Below are 16,312 nucleotides of genomic sequence, written 5' to 3' on the forward strand. Positions count from 1 at the left end.
GCATGTAACACACAGGTTATACAAAACAACAGCCATACATCTACGCACAACCATAAAACGGCCTTTACCTCATGGGGGCTATGCGCCGCAAGCGCCACACGTGCAGGCTGTTTTACAGACGCATGCGCAAAAGACGTCACATGCAGCACTCTGCTGTACGGATGTTAACAGTCTCAAAGGAAGGAAACTTGAGAAGTACACAAGCCAAGTTAGCCCCCTGAGCTAATGCGTGCAAACTACTGTTGGTAAAACACGGAGGCTCCGTAGTGTCAACCAGCGTGAGCCAATCCACTTACCTGGCACTGCACATGAGCCATCTCGGTGACGCCGTTATCAATCGAGTATTTGATTGGTCAGTAGGCAGTGCTTTTTACACGGGTTGATCTCTAATCTCCCACATAACCTGATCCCGGCCAGGTTAGGTGTTCAGCAAAAGTTACCACGGCGACTGACCCTGATAACAAGTGATCCACCATCGTGATACAGAAAACCCGGGGTTGAACCTGAAGTTATCTCGTTAATGCCAAATCTTGCTTTGTAGTACAGGCCTCTCAACAGTCAAGTGTCTGTGCTTAGTTCACATGTTTGTGAACACCATAGGACAGTTGAGTGTCTGTTATCTAAACTGCTGAAGTCCTTTGAACGGTGGAGTTTTTTTTAATCGGATAATGATGATATAGGCTATATAAGATAAAATCTTACATGAAATCAGTTTGCCTAAATGACATAATTATTGGTTTGGCAAGACTAGATTAACTGAAATGTTCAATATAATCTGATAGTCTGTATTTTCATATTAACTTCAAGTCAAGAGTGAAACAGAGGCAGTAGCACAATGTAGCATAAATTGACTTAACATATGGTCAAGGTGGAGCATTCTAATGCCTCCTGTTTTAAATGTGATATTTTGTGAGTAAGGTCTGAATCTGCAATGTAACCAGTTAAACTTCTCTGTCAAGTAAATGTCGTACAATGTTTTCCTCTGAAGTAGAAGTTCACATTAAGTCAGTAGTACACAGTGAATTGCATTTGGGGCCGTCTGTAAATTCATTTGGGGGAAAAATTGTTCTGGAGAAAGCTACAAGCAGAATACCACAGACCAAGCGTTTTGAACATGCACTGCATTACTAGTTTAAACAAACCAGATGTAGCGTGTTGATTAGTGAGCATTTGATGTGTTGATTTTAGGATTATAGCCAGGTTATCTGCTTTTAGTTTTTATGTTAAGATAGGCTTATTAACTGCAGGCTCTAGCACAATATTTGACAGATGTAATTGTGGTATTAATTTTAATCCTCTCATTTCCCAACAAGTCAAACTATTCTTTTAAAAGAAAAAGTTTGCACATTTTGGAAAGAATGCTTATTCCTTTTGAGCTTTATCGGTGCGGGTAGGTGTGGTGGATATGAGTACCTTTTGACAAAGCCAGGCAAGCAGTTACCCCGTTTCCAGTCATTATGCTAAGCTAACTGGCTGAAACTTCATATTTAATGCACAGATATGAGAACCGGTTCGCTATTCTAATCTAACTCTCCACAACCAAGTGGATAAAAGTATTTCTCAAAATAACAAACTATTCCTTTAAGGGGTCACGAGCCAAAATGTTCAAAACTAATAGTTAATATATAACTGGAAAATCCTTAATGTAATGTTTGAAAGTCACAGGATTTAATTGGAGCGTGATGACTGTCACACTATCAGGGACCAAGTTATAACAAAATCCTTTCCATCTTATCTCACATAAGACACTGACTGTATTATTTATAGAAGTTGGAGTATTTTTTGCATTTAACACCCGACTTTGATAGTTCCTTCAATCAAAGCTTGTCCCAAAGGAGGGCATTCCTTTGATCTAGTGATCTCAGACCGTTCTGTTAGGGTTTGAAGGCTTCTCCCCAGACAGTCTCTCGGGCACCTCAACAGCTGATTCATAGTGGGTTCCATTCCTAAGTTTTATTGACTCCTGCCCCACGGGACGCTGCGATTACACAGGTTGGTTGCCATGGATGTAAGAGAAACCTGCACAGGGCGGAAAAAAAGATCTCCCCTAAAGACCTGCTCAGCAGGCCGAATATTTGTGCATTGTGTGGGCGACGTGCAGGAACCTCACAACCGGTGAATGAACACATGCAGTCCTGAGAGACGTACTGACAGACCATGAGCAAGACGGAAGAAAAAAAGTGATGTGCTGGAAAGCTCAAAGGCCTTCTGTTTGAAGGTATGCCGTCTTTATTCTTTCTATTCCCCCCCCCCCCCCCAGTTACCCCCTACTTTTGCTATGAAATGACTTTAACAGCAGCGGTCAGGTTCATTTAAGGACGAGATATTCAAATGTTAAGGCACATTTCTCTAAAAGGAAAAAATAAATAAAATCTAATGAGCCATTACTGTGCTTTGAAGCTCTACACATAATTAACATCTCAAGCACTTGTTTTGACTTTATTTGTGTTACTCACTATGTTAAAGCATTGAGCGCTTTTTCTACATATGCCCTTGAAGATTTTTTATAACTATTACAAGCAGAAAAACATCAAGTCCCCCAGGAAAACAAACATTTTAAATAGCATTTTATTGGTCTGTGTTATTTCTCAGTGTCTCCTGAGTGTTTCAGACTGTTATCCAGCTACATTCCTTTAATTTCCTCACCCCCCCCCCAACCCCCCTCTCCCTTCAGCTGCATCATATAAAGATGCCTAATTGAAGGCTTTGCACAAAACAAATGACCACATTAGCCTGCCCCCTTTTAACTCGTCTTTCTTCCTGTCTGTGGTTGCAATGCATTATACACTCTGCTTGTTCTCTGTTGTCTCTCAAATTACAGCGCAGGCGGCCAATCATTCGGAGACTAAAAGTAAAGGACTTGTTTTTCTGCAGAGCCCCAAACCACCCACCTCCTAAGAGAGATATATTTCTTCCTGTACTCCACAAAAGTGTTTATGATGAAGCAGAACAGTAATACTTCTGAGGGCAGCCAGTCAACGTAAAATTATATTACAATTTCAAAACCACCTGTAAAGTTGTTGGCCCGTTTTCACTTCCATTATAATCTGAAAAGACCCAAAACAAAACACAGTCACACAAGATAAAATAACAAACAATTCACTCATATTAATTCAGCATCATTGAACACTCCCTGGATAGGAAAGACGGATTAAATGCTTGACTTGTGTTTCTTTTATTTCTGCACATGAACAGCAAAACAGCTCCTTTTTCCCCCCACTCTGTTAAGATCTAAGAGCCTGCCAGACATTTCTGTCCCTCCGTGCTTCCCATATATATGGTGCCACAGTGAGTTTTCTCTATGTGACAAAGGCTCTTAAAACCTCTACGGCCAAATAGAACAATGCCACGTGGGTGGCTCTTTATCTTTGGTGTGTGTGTGTGTGTGTGTGTGTGTGTGTGTGTGTGTGTGTGTGTGTGTGTAAACAGATATTGTAGACTGTGAGTCAAAGAGTCTGCATCAACATTTGAACAAGCATCGGCTTTCATCAGCACAGATTTTCCTTAACAGCAAGACAAACAATATTGAATAGGCGGGAAAGAATAGTTAAGGAATACTTCATCCTCAAAATGATAATTTGTATATCAATTACTCACCCTGTGTTACCTTGAATTGATAAAAAAAAAAAAAAATAGTTTTTTTTGCACAGAGAATTTAGGGAGTAATAGTTAAAAGGTAACACAGGGTGAGTCATTGATTTACAAATTATGATTTTGAGGGTAAAGTATTCCTTTAAGGCAGAATTGGTGATGTTGAAAAGATAGCAAGATTTCATAGTAGCATCTCTGACCCACACACAGACGTGCACGAGCACCGCTGCTACAGAGCAGAGCGGAGAAAGGACCGCAACTTTACTTCATGTCTCATTCACCAGTAAGCAAACACCTAAAATGATCATACCGTATCTTTACAACATGACTACTGTTAGCAACGCCGTAACGACGTGCGTTGAGCCAAGGCTCGTACACAGGAGTGATAGACTACACGCAGCGGGGCAAATAGGCAAGGAGGCCTTTCATTGGTCCTTTCAAGCGGATCGTGAGGCAGTGGTTGGTGGGAGTTTTTACAGGATTACAGGAGCTACAGATGATTTTTTTGGAGCCCTTAAGTTAATTATTGTTGTCTGGGTGTAAAGAGCATTTCAAACAATTAATAAAAAAGTGTATATTGAAAATAGTTACAGATCCTGCCTTTAAGTTTGTAGCACACATTTCTTTCATGTGTAATTTGATAAAAGTTATGATAAATATGAACCACTTCTTACCAGCTACGTAAATGCTCCTTTTACACAGCCTGTTCAAGGCGGAAATGTTATTCTGCCTTGCCATTGTATAAAAATTTACGGACAGAAATTGGTAGGACAGAGTTGTTCCACCGCTGATCCGTCAGCATAGTAACAGAGCTGAATCCATGTCTGTGTAAATAGGAGAGCCGGTGCGGCGGGACTACACACACACACACCCCAATGCTGTTATGTTACATGTCATGCCTCTTTTGCTTCCCAAATTCCAACAAGCTGTCTAAAAATCACACACTGGGGAAGCATTTTGCCTTACGGCAGTATTACGGACTCTCTGTGCAAAAGTGGCTAAAGTCATTAATGAAGAAGACTGTTTGCAAATATTAAAACACAGTTTTGCAAATTTGTATGGAGGAAGGAAACCCATTCAACATTTTTAGACCCCCATGGATACACACAATGTGTGTTAGAGAGAAACTGGATGTAAACATGACTCCGCAGGGTACCTGTGAACAATCAGTCAATCAACATAGCTCTTTTTTCAGTTTCAGGCCTAAACAGGAAATCTGAATGTAAACATGGTCTAACTATTCAATTAATCAAGAAAATAATCATCAGATTTATCAATAATAAAATAAATAGGTTGCAGCCCTTGTTTGGACTGAGGTTAAATAAATCACAAAAAAAAAACGCCTTAGGAACACTACATAATGACTTAATAAACGCAACATTGAGAGCAGTCGCTGTGCTGCAGAGACTCTCATATGAGACTTAAATTGCTAAACGTCTGTTGCCACTTGTATTACGCAGCCTGGATGTAGCAGCCGCCAATGTTTGTTGACTGATGAGAGACGATGTTGACAGGGAACTCTGTTTGGTTTGGCAGGAGAGCACACTGGCTGCCATTCCACAGATGAAACCATGAGAGTGCTGCTCATTTTGTGAGTACTTTGAAAGGGCTTCCAGCTTCTGCAGTTTTGACTTATCCTGTGCGAACAAACCAGCCAGCTCTTAGACTGTTACTAGAGTAGTACTGTCTGTGTAGCTTACTCTTCTGTGTCCTTCATTGTTGTCAAAAAACTCAAATAAAATAAATGGTCCACACCGTTGACATGTTCTTCATTTGAGTCAATCCAACATACATTGTCCGGCTGCTGTAAATACTCACTGGAACACTAAATGAATAATACTCCCCTGCTGGAAACAGTCCCCAATTATACTCATTATTCTTGTTTAAAGTAAAAAACTAAAAACTTCATGTTTTGGGTGTGTTAATATATAATAAGACAGTGGTTCAACATTATCTGACATTTCTGCTTTGCTTATTTTATGTGTTCCTTTGTCTTTGATAAACTAAATACACACATCTGCACCAATTGTTGTTGTTGTTGTTGTTGTGTAGGAGAAACAAGTGGCCATTTTCTTTAGTCTTTGGCCCAACAGGTAAAAACGCTAGTAAAAGTGATGGTATTGAGATATGAAACAAACATGCATTTTAGATGAGATGAGATGTATACACTTTAAACCAACAATTGAAACAACTCGCCACCGTTTGCCAAGCGCTGTTAAAGTGTATGTACGTTATGGGGTTGTCATGCCGCTTGAAAATGTGTTTTCTACTTTGTTTCAGCAGTTTAGACTGGTTTGTTTGTTTATCTTTGTAACCATAGTAACATAGTACCAGTGTATGTTGGGAAACAGGAAGAAAAATTGCCATGCCGTAATCACAAGGGGGAAAGCCTCTCCTCTAAGCGTAGCTCCTATGGAGCCATTTTGATGTTACCAAGCCTTCACCCGCCGTTAGCATTCCATTGACTGCCATTCATTTTGAGGGCGAATAACTTTACATCTGAAGTGTTTAAAGACTCCATTTGTCCAGTGTTTATTTCTAAAGAAACACGACGATGTATAAAAGGCTCCCATAACTTGTAGCTCACGTTATGGCTATCATCGTGTAACATTAGGATATTTCTCATTGCTAATTTTGTAAGATTATTGAGATGGTTAAGAAGCTAAATTTGTTTGTGCTAGGCTAAGTTAGCTTTATGTTTCTTGCTACTCGTTGTTTTTAATAGCTTGATTGTGTTAATCATTTAGGCTACACTGCTATGTAAGCTAAGTGGTGCCATTTACACTGATACTGTGCATTTGGGTTTGATTTATAATATAGACTGCTCATTGTATTGTATTGCAGTTTTTAAAAACTTCCCAGTAAACGTCATGGAACTGAAGCAGCTGTGTCCTGGAGTTTCTTGGGAGTGTTTAGGCTGAATGGAAAATAGCCCATGACAGGGGTGTTCTACCCAGAGGTTAGGTAAACAACTTTTTTTTTTTTTATTTCTTCTATTGAGATACTATATGTTTTTCTTAGTTTAATACTTAAAGGGCAATTCCAGCGCAAAATGAACCTAGTGGTACCAAGTCGACCATTCTCTGGGATCTGTTTTTCATGCTAATCGAATGTGACCAGTTTTAGCGCAAACCTACGGTACATGGAGTGAACAGTGCTGTCTTTATAAACTATCTTTTTAATAAACTGTTTGTACCTTACAAAGTTCTCAATGCTTTGGTTCACATGTAGGGACCCTCATTATGCTACTGTGGAAGTGTGGTGCTATTTTGAGCCTTGTTAGTGTTATAAAAATAGCGATTTCTCTTTACTTTTGCGTGCCTCAACAACCAGCGTTATAAGCTAATTAGGAGTTTGGGCTAAAACTTATTAACCCCTAGATTTATTTTGCGCCGGAATTGTCTTTTAAGAAGGCCAGCCTTGTCCAACAACTTTCATGAAAGTTTGCAACTTTGTTTTAAGTTAACAGTATTTTAAAAAGGTGACATGATTCATGAACTTCAAAAATCCTGAGTATTTTAGACACGTCAAACATCTGACAACACAAACAGGGCTTGGCCCCTGCAAACCTCAACTAGAACACTGTGATCATGCTGAGGCTCTCCTATAAATCATTTGAGTTTAGGAGGAGGTTAACAGCACGTCTTTAAAGTGAGAGACATCGTTAAAGAGAATTGGCTTAATGATATGTCTGAGACTGTACATTCAAGTCATAAGCTCTGTATTTGTTGCCCACTCATTTTAGCTTTCATATAATATCCATCAGCTCGAGTGGGTGAAACATCCTACGCTGGGCTGGGGGAGCACACAGACAGAGGCGAGTTGATGCCTGTAAGTTAACTGTCAGTCACTGCTGAATGAAAGAATGGAGACGAATGGAAAACAATGAATGAGAGAAAGAGGTTGAAAACAAATGTGGGGATGGGTGGCAGGCAGCCAGTTTACAACGTGTCTATCATGGGATAACTGCTTTCCAGAACTCTAAACGTGACGATTTGATTCCTCTTTTTAGGACACAGTAAAGCAGGACACCTTGCACAGGAAGAGAAGCTATTAGTAAAAGCGCCAGAACATATCCCTGACAGACATTCACCCTTACAGTCTCCTACAGGAACAGTCAACCTATCTAATCTCGAGATCAGAGTGTAGGGGTAGATCTGGAAGGAGGACAGACCCTCCTCTGTTTGCTCTGAAGTGGAGCCTCACTGCATGCACTGACTCATCCACTGTTTTTACAACACCCACACAAACCCAAACTCCTGAATGTGTACTCCAACTTGGAAACACACACAAACAGCTACAATTACCCATCTAAACATTTGCGCTCTCATCTCAACACGTGTTTATGAACACACACACCAACACACACACACACACACACACACACAACAAAACACACACCACACACACACCACACACAACACACACACACACACACACACACACACACACACACACACACACACACACACACACACACACACACACACACACACACACACACACACACACACACACACACACACACACACACACACACACACACACACACAACACGTTAACTCTTACCTGAAAAGCAGCAACGTTGCGCGAGATGAGGAACTTCAGGCTGGAGCTGGACGTCTGGACAAGGTTCTGGATGTCTCTCCGGGCCGCCACCTGGTACTTCTCCTCCATCTTCTTAGTACAGCATGTCAGGTTCTTGGACATGCACACCTGAAGGTCTGAACCTAAGAGTCATTGAGAATAAATATTATTATCTTAAAAAGATTGCAGATAAGGGGCTAGGATTACAATAGTTTTGCAATCCTAATCCACTTAGTCATAAATGACGTGTATTTGCTCACAAGAAAATATGGAATGCATGATATTCTTGGAAAATACAATAATATAAAGTAACATCAACAGTCACATATAATAATAATAATAATAATAATAATAATAATAATAATAAATTGAATTTGTATAGCGCTTTTCCCAAGCTCAAAGCCGCTTTACAGAGTAGAAAACTGAAATAACTGATGATAAACTTGGCATATGGGTTAAAAATATGTTTAACTGTACAGCAAACAGAATATTATTTTTCAGAACAGTTACATGGTGTAAAAACAACCTGTATTTATTTTTCAGAGAAAGGAATGTTTACCTCTGTGACTTGAATGTAATGCTGATACAGTAGTTGAGAATCATAAACTGAGGCAGAGGATTTGCATGCAGTCTATTGGGTGCCCCACTTTCCTTTACACATTCCACAGACATGCAAGTCAGGTGGATTAGACACCTTAAACCACCCGAAGGGGAGTATGAGTAAGTGAGTGCGTCTAACCATCTTCTGTATTATCTGTATGATACAACTGTCGAAAAGTAACAAGCAGCTTCGTTTAGCTGCATTCTAACGCCAGAGAACAAGACTATGAGTCAAAAGCCATGCAATCTATTCAATGGGGATATTCCACTCAGAACCACAAAGGTCAACCTGTGGTGCTAGAGGAAAAGTCAGGAGATCACGGTCCTCGTCAGTCTGGGGACCATGAATGTTGACCAATCCACATTGATATATTTCAATTAAAAGACCAACAGACTGAGATTGACATCCTAGAGACACACAAATAAACTAAGGAACAAGGTCTTATGTGGTCAACAAACTAATCGTGTGTGTGTGAAACATCTGCAGTTGATTCTGTTTATATAAATCATTTTAAAACCATAATGGTAGTACATATGAAGTCTGTAAAGTAGTACAACCCAATGGTTATGTATTTCTAGCAAGTTAAAATATGCTTTAGTGGACCAAGAAACCCATAACACGTAGATCCTGAGAGGAGATATGAGTCAAAGCGTTATCGCATAAGCGTTTTCCACTACGGACAAATGTAAGCAATCTGCACGCATAGGGGACAACCAAAACATCTTAAGAGGGACCCAAAACTCAGCAAAAGCCTCTCTGACATGCCTAGGCACAGAGTGTGCTGAGCTGTTGTCAGAGCTGTTGCTATCAGCTCCCTGCGAGGTTCAAGAAGAGAGAACAGAGCGGGCGATGGCACACGTGGAGGAATTTAAACTCTCCCAGATAAGACATCTTGAAAGAGCCCCAGGTCTTGCTTTTTTTTTTTTTAACCTAAATGCTTCCCGGAACTATTTCGAAAAAAAAAGAGCAGCTTATTTTGGCCAAGGTGATAGACTTCTCACTTGCTGTGTTCTGACCTAAACTTAAGGCTATTTGGCACTTTAGAAAACAGCTCTCTCTCAGATTCCTGGAATTTCTGGAAGTTATTTTTCACAAGCCCCCATGCCCAATTATTGTTATCTTCTAAAAAAAATAAAAGCATGCTGTAGGATTGACTACACCTCTAGCTATCTCCCATTACACCATCTGATGTATTTAAGTTAATTTACCTAAATCCATCAAAAACACGATTTACATCTTTCCAATGTCGAGATGCATTTGGACTTGGAGAACGTGTGTGAGGCTGCCAGAAAGGTCAACAGAGGTGCAGCTATAAACAGTAGCAAGTGTTTTTACAGGGTTAGTAGAGATCAGGAGCTTATCATCACTACTACAGAGGCACCCACTGCACACACAATTGATCTCAGAGAAAGTACTACTTAGTTAAGAAACAGCACAGAGATTTAGATTCACACGGGCTCATTTTAAGGGTAGGAGTGGTAATGGTATTTATAAGGGTTATTTAGAGGTGTAAGGGGCATTTCAGGGTTTTCTGTCAGTGCAATCAGTTTCATCACAGCAGCACAGGAAAGGAGTGGTGAAGTTTGTAGGGAGCAGTTTGTGGCAAGATGGTAGTCAACACCATTATAAGATTTACTTTTCCAAGAGAGAGCAGCATGCAAGCCATCCAGTCAATGCCCACATGATATATCCACAGCCCATAATTCTCCCCTAAATCTTGTAGAGAAGTATCATGTGGAATTACTTTATGGGTGGTGTTCAGAAAAGTTAAGTGAAGCCCAATTAACCTAACTTTACACAAAATAATTCCTGTTTATCCGGGCAAGCCACTTATCTGCTTTAGACAGCCAAAAGGAGCATAGTGGGGTTTCTTTGTCAGCCAGGACCAACAAGTAATCTCAACAGCTTTAGTTCCTAGTTTCATATTTTCTATTAGACCATATAATACAGTGTACGTAAACGATAAGTGATACCTTTTAAAGGCAGTTTCGTAGTGCAAAACAAGGTGGGAAAATCTATCTCCAAACATGTTCCTGTAACTAAACATTTAGAGTATTTGAAATATTTCAACATTTATTATCAACCTGACACACTGCTGAACATAAACTAGAGTAAATGTATGTCTAAAGAATTTAAAAGAACTCATGTGAGTGTTGTTCTTGCAGTAATGTATGACACATACACAGTATTTCTTCTAAATATCTTGATATATATTGATTCACATAAAGATGCACTTTAAACCAACTACGGCTCTACTGGTCCACTGTCTATATTATTGAACATGACTGAGCCGCGCCTCTAAAATGTGTTTTAGAAATGTGTTTTGTTAAAAAAATAAAATAATGTAATTCAAGCGTAGAGTAGCCTACTTCAAGAAGCCAGAAAATGAGAGGTTAAACGCTGCAGTGAGTGAGCTCCACAGGAAGGTAATATGGTCTTGAATAACTTCCCAGGGATATTTCTTTCAATCAGTGGTTGGCAATGGCGTGTTGACGCTTTGGTTGCTATGAAGATGTATATCAAGAAAATGCGCAAATTATCAAAATAAATAATTATAATAACGATTTGTATTAGTGGCTTGTTTATGAGAAATGTAAGTGCAGGGGAAAACAATTCTGCACACAATATACACACACAGCTGCTCAAGCTTAACTCCAACATACCTGGTCTGGGGCTTAACGGCAATAATTGATTTGGTCCAATTTGTCTGAGTTGGAAAACTTTCCGCACTTCGTCGCATCTGTCGGGGTTTCCAAACGCTAGTCCAGAGCAACACGCCATGAAGAAAACGTAGTTCGTCCACAGCACACCCATTTTAATACAACTCCACACAAAAAAAGAAGCTTGTTTGTAAGTTAAGGTTTCTTCTAAACCTTTAGTCCGCTCAGGTGAGTCCCGTCCACATCTCAGGTTTCAGGGTTGAGCGTCGACCATGCGGCGTTTGTGTTTGAGTCGATGAAACGCTCCAGTTAATCATTTCAGTCCAGACATGCGAAGAGAAAGTTGCAGCGGTGTGACGAGTCTGTTTGAAAGCGGCATGTTGTCCAAGTTCGCCGGACCGACAGCAGAGGCGGTACCGTAACGTTACCTGCACTCGGCGGCCGGGTGTCCAGCTGAGCTGCGGCCTGACAGCGCCATCTAGTGGACCCGCCCCAACTCTCATTTAACACTTTATTTACTTTTTAATGCCAATTTAATGTGAATTAGCTTTTTAACCTCTAGAGATGAAGTTGAGCTTAAAAAACAAACTCCCTTCAGTTTATTTGATCCGGTTTCATTTAAATTAAAATGTTCGTGGTTAGTTTTGTGATTTATTCATGATATGGTTCACAAAAGGCTTAAATAATTTAGCAATTTTAATGTCCTTTATTCAAAACTCAGCTGGACAAGTAAAAAAAATTGAGAACTTTAATGACACCTGACTCATTTTGTTTATCTAATTTTTTTTAATTGTTAGTTCACATCACAACTGCAAGCCTGTTAGGGCGCATCAATGTCAATTTTCGTTAAACTAGAAACGAAATTTATGAATTTAAGTGTTGTTGGTACTAAATAATGTGAATTTAATGTTTCCCCTCAGTAAATCAATTAAAACAATTCCTGCATTAAAAAGTATGTAAAACTATAAAGAAATTGGTTAGTTTTTATACATTTCTGCACCTAACAACCAAAAAACAATGCATAAAGGCCAAACTTAACCAAAATACAGATTGAGTACTTCACGTGCTTTCATGGTCAATTCATAATTTTTATGAGCATATCCTGGAGGGGGGGCATTTTAGGCCTTTATTTCCACAGGACAGTTGAAGACGTGAAAAGGGAAGGGGGGGGGGGGGGGGGGGGGGGGGGGGTCAGAGCCAAACCTGCAGCTGGGAGCACACCTCCTTACACGTGCGCCTGCTCCACCAAGAGAGCTAACCCAGCCACAACCTTTGTTTGGACTTTGAATACGCTAAATGGATGCCTGACTATCACTCTCTTTAGTATAACAAGTACTACTATTGAATGTGGAGGACTACTGGGATCAAACTGCAGTCACTCAAGGCTGCGATCTTAAATGTCTGTCTGGTGCTCCATGCAGTACAGTTGCATAATAAAACATTCAGAGAAAGTAAAAAGTGTAAACAATTTATATAGATCAAGCAACATTACAATTAACCAATAACATTTTTTTTTTTTAAACGCCATCAATCATTTGCATTTCATGCAGACCAAAACATTACAGGACATGTAGTTTTCTGATAAACACTAGGTCAGGATCAAGGTCAGCTCCATCTCCTCGCTCCTATACAGGCCGGGACAAGTGCAATACCTCCATGTACACAGCATTGCTACTGATCCCCACCTGCACAGGAAGGGACATCTCTAAGTCTCCAAATCATCATACACATCCAAGTACGTGCAAATACCCACCATGCAGTAAAAAGACATCTTGGTGGAAAGTAATCCAATTTGGCAGAACATAGTTCATTAACCTAGTCAGTTTTGCATGGATTTGCACAGCAAATATCAGTTAAAGCTGAATGCAAACCAGCAAAACTGACCAAGTGATGATTAACAGATCTTTCATAATTATAAACACCTGAGCTTCAGAAAGATGCAGTTAGTTAGAAGTACTTCAAGTGCTCACATTGCAGTAGATGAGAAAAACACTACCTGCACTATAAGCACTTTAGTACTGCTGAAACTGAGACACTCAATATGGAATACTCCTGTGTTTTTAATTAGTGTTACATGTGTACTATGCAAACAGATTGTGTTTGATGTGACACCCCCAAAACCAAAAATCTAAACAGGTGGAGAGCAAGCAGGCCACCATCAGTTTTGCATAGATTTGCACAACTCATCTATTCTTGTAGTGCAACTATGCAAAACTAGCAGAGAACTGCAAGATATTTAGGGCCCAATTAGAAATTAAAAATGGTCTGGTGGCGCATATCACAGCCCCTTATGCCAGAAGGAGCACTTAGGGCAGTAGGTGCTAGTCTATTTCACTATCTGCACTAGATGCACCTTAGCACAAAGACAGTACTTCAAAATGACATTTAACATCAAAGAACGTGGACATCAGTGTCAGGGTATTGCTGTAAGTGCCTCCACTGCAGTAGATATTACATAGAACTACCTGCACTGTAAGCACTTTGACAATACACGGACCGATTACAGCACCGCTGGCCTCCAGCACCATGCGAACGATGGTCACACTGCTCCAGGTATCAATTTTCTGTGGGGTACTGCACTTTATGTTGGATCTGAAAACAAAAACGACACATGATTAGGTAAATAAATACGACTTTTTGGCATTGCAACAAGTTACTTTCGCAGATTGACATGTGCGCATGTATGACCAATTTCTTGCTATTAAAATCGTATCTAAAAACGTTTCCCTCCATTATAAATGTTAATCTCTATCACTGGTTAGTCGATTAAAAACACGAGTTCGTTAGTTGTGATACAAGATGTTATGATTTATCGCAGCAGCACGAGGTCACTGAAAACATGAATGAGAAGCACAGCCTGCGGCCCGCGTTCCCTGCGACACAGGAGCGCCTGCGCAGAGAACGGTGTTGTTCACCCCTCCCCCATAGTCTTTAACATGGCGCCTCGAAGTGCGCCAACCTTAGCATAAACGACTTTAAACAAATCAAGCTAAACGCCAACGTTGTATTGTTTTGCAACTAAGTGTTTATTTAAAGAAAACATAGTGGCTTGCCGTTTCGGACCTCCTAGAAAACACGACTACCGTCCATGTAGGAACAGATGCTAGCAACAACCAGCAGCTGTGCGCTGGTTGGGCAGGTAGCGTAGCTAGCTGCAAGCTGGTGTTAGCTTGGTGAAAACATGGCAAACCGTGTTAATAATACAGTTAGTTACTACGTTATAGACAACGATACCACTTGGAGATGGCACAGGAGCAGTTTTGGCATTTACAGTAAACTGTTGACTTGTTTTCCAATGTGGTTTACAGTCTAATAAAATTTAGACTTTGACGACACTGATTAATAACGTTAGCCTTTAGCCAACAACAAACGAGCTCACGTTTGAAAATACACGTATCTGTCCCGGTGGATTGGCTGCATTTATCTACCATCTTTATCTTAACGTTGTACCAGCCTTAACAATATGTTCGTGCTTACCCAACAATACAGTTATGTTGAGTGTACACCGCTAGGCTAGGCTAAGCTAAAACGCGCGGCCTAAAAGTGCCCCATGTGCTGCTGCTTTGTTCTGGGGGCACTTTAACTCACACACCACTGCACTCGAGACTGAGCAACAAATTAACCACATTTACAAACTTACTTTTCGAATATCTGACTAGCGTGTTTATAATAACTCGGATGTTGTTATCAGGAGACCGGATTTGTTTCCCACGAGTTGCTAAAGCGCAGCGAAGAAAGCTACGGACAGCTTTTCAAATCTCCCTCATGATTCCCTCAATGGTGGAGCAGAGGGGGCTGCCATGCGCCTCACGTTACACTGTTTTCATCGCCAGCATATCATTTATGTTTTAATGTTGGAATATACCCACCAGCATGATATTCAGACACATTAAAACACATCGTTAGAGATTTCATTCTCAAAACGGAGACAAAAACAGAACCCAAAACCCGACTTCCTTGCCTATAAACATGCGCTCCGTAGACACTCACCAGCCGAAATCCACCATCTTCGCTCACTTGCTTGGGCTGCCGTGTAGTCTCTCACCGACAAAAGAGAGAAATAAATACGTAACTATTCCGAAAACTTTTCTACCGGCGGACAAAAGCGAAACATAAAGTGAAATCCGAACCGACCGTGAGCTAATCTATAGCGCAGATACGCTGGATAAAATGATTGCGGGGTTAGGAAAGTGGCGCGAAGGCGACCAGTTGGTAACCATGTGGGTGAATGAAGGGCGGCTCCCACTGAACGTAAATATCTAGCTACAACCCCCAACTCTCCCTATTAGCATACATAAACTACGGTACTTCCGACCACATCTTCAACCAAACAGCATCCACCTCTCCGAAGGAAGGAGATGGATACAGACAGTGATCTCTGCAAGTTTCAACATCCTTTAGTATAAAAATAAATATACATGCATATCGGAAATCAGCCTGCTTAGTCATGCAGTTTTATATAGGCTACATTAAAGTTTTTCATTATGAACTTATATAATATTAAACCCAGTTTTTTTTTTATATAATCAAAATAAGCATTCAAACTAATGTGTACGTTATTGACCACATTTTATTATTATGGTGCTATTAAGTTTGTTTAATAAAAAATAAAACAACTAATAACCTGTTGCTGATCCACGATGCATTAAAATCAGCCCACAGTGTGTTGTTTTCACATGCATCGACCTGTAGCTCATATAAATTTGTTAGCCTACAGTTTTTGTCGGTCCCCATACAAAGAATTTGTATTCTCATTTTGAAATCAAACAAGTTTAGCATATTGTTGTGAATTGTTTTTTAGCCCACCTTTAAAGATACAATTACAAACCAACTGATCAGTTATATGCTATTCTTGGGTATATTTTGAGTTTGC

The 16,312-nt window shown here is 40.1% G+C and overlaps 1 protein-coding gene and 1 long non-coding RNA gene across 2 annotated transcripts in view; both read right to left on the minus strand.

Annotated features, from left to right (window-relative positions):
* Nucleotides 1–11,863, minus strand: part of gpc5a (glypican 5a) — a 125,172-nt gene extending 113,309 nt beyond the window's left edge. Inside the window, exons 1-2 of the mRNA XM_032527777.1 lie at nt 11,443–11,863; nt 8,162–8,321 (exon numbers count right to left, since the gene is read on the minus strand). Of these exons, the coding sequence (XP_032383668.1) occupies nt 8,162–8,321; nt 11,443–11,593 (311 nt within the window). The 5' untranslated portion in view covers nt 11,594–11,863. The remainder of the gene's footprint in view (nt 1–8,161; nt 8,322–11,442) is intronic.
* Nucleotides 11,864–12,891: 1,028 nt separating this feature from the next.
* Nucleotides 12,892–15,707, minus strand: LOC116699216 (uncharacterized). The gene is made up of 3 exons (XR_004334402.1): nt 15,430–15,707; nt 13,905–14,031; nt 12,892–13,124 (listed from the first exon to the last, which is right to left on the minus strand). It is a non-coding gene; the product is annotated as an uncharacterized LOC116699216 (long non-coding RNA).
* Between the last annotated feature and the right edge of the window lie 605 nt (nt 15,708–16,312).

Source organism: Etheostoma spectabile, chromosome 1 (genome assembly GCF_008692095.1).
Source record: "Etheostoma spectabile isolate EspeVRDwgs_2016 chromosome 1, UIUC_Espe_1.0, whole genome shotgun sequence".
Taxonomy (NCBI): domain Eukaryota; kingdom Metazoa; phylum Chordata; class Actinopteri; order Perciformes; family Percidae; genus Etheostoma; species Etheostoma spectabile.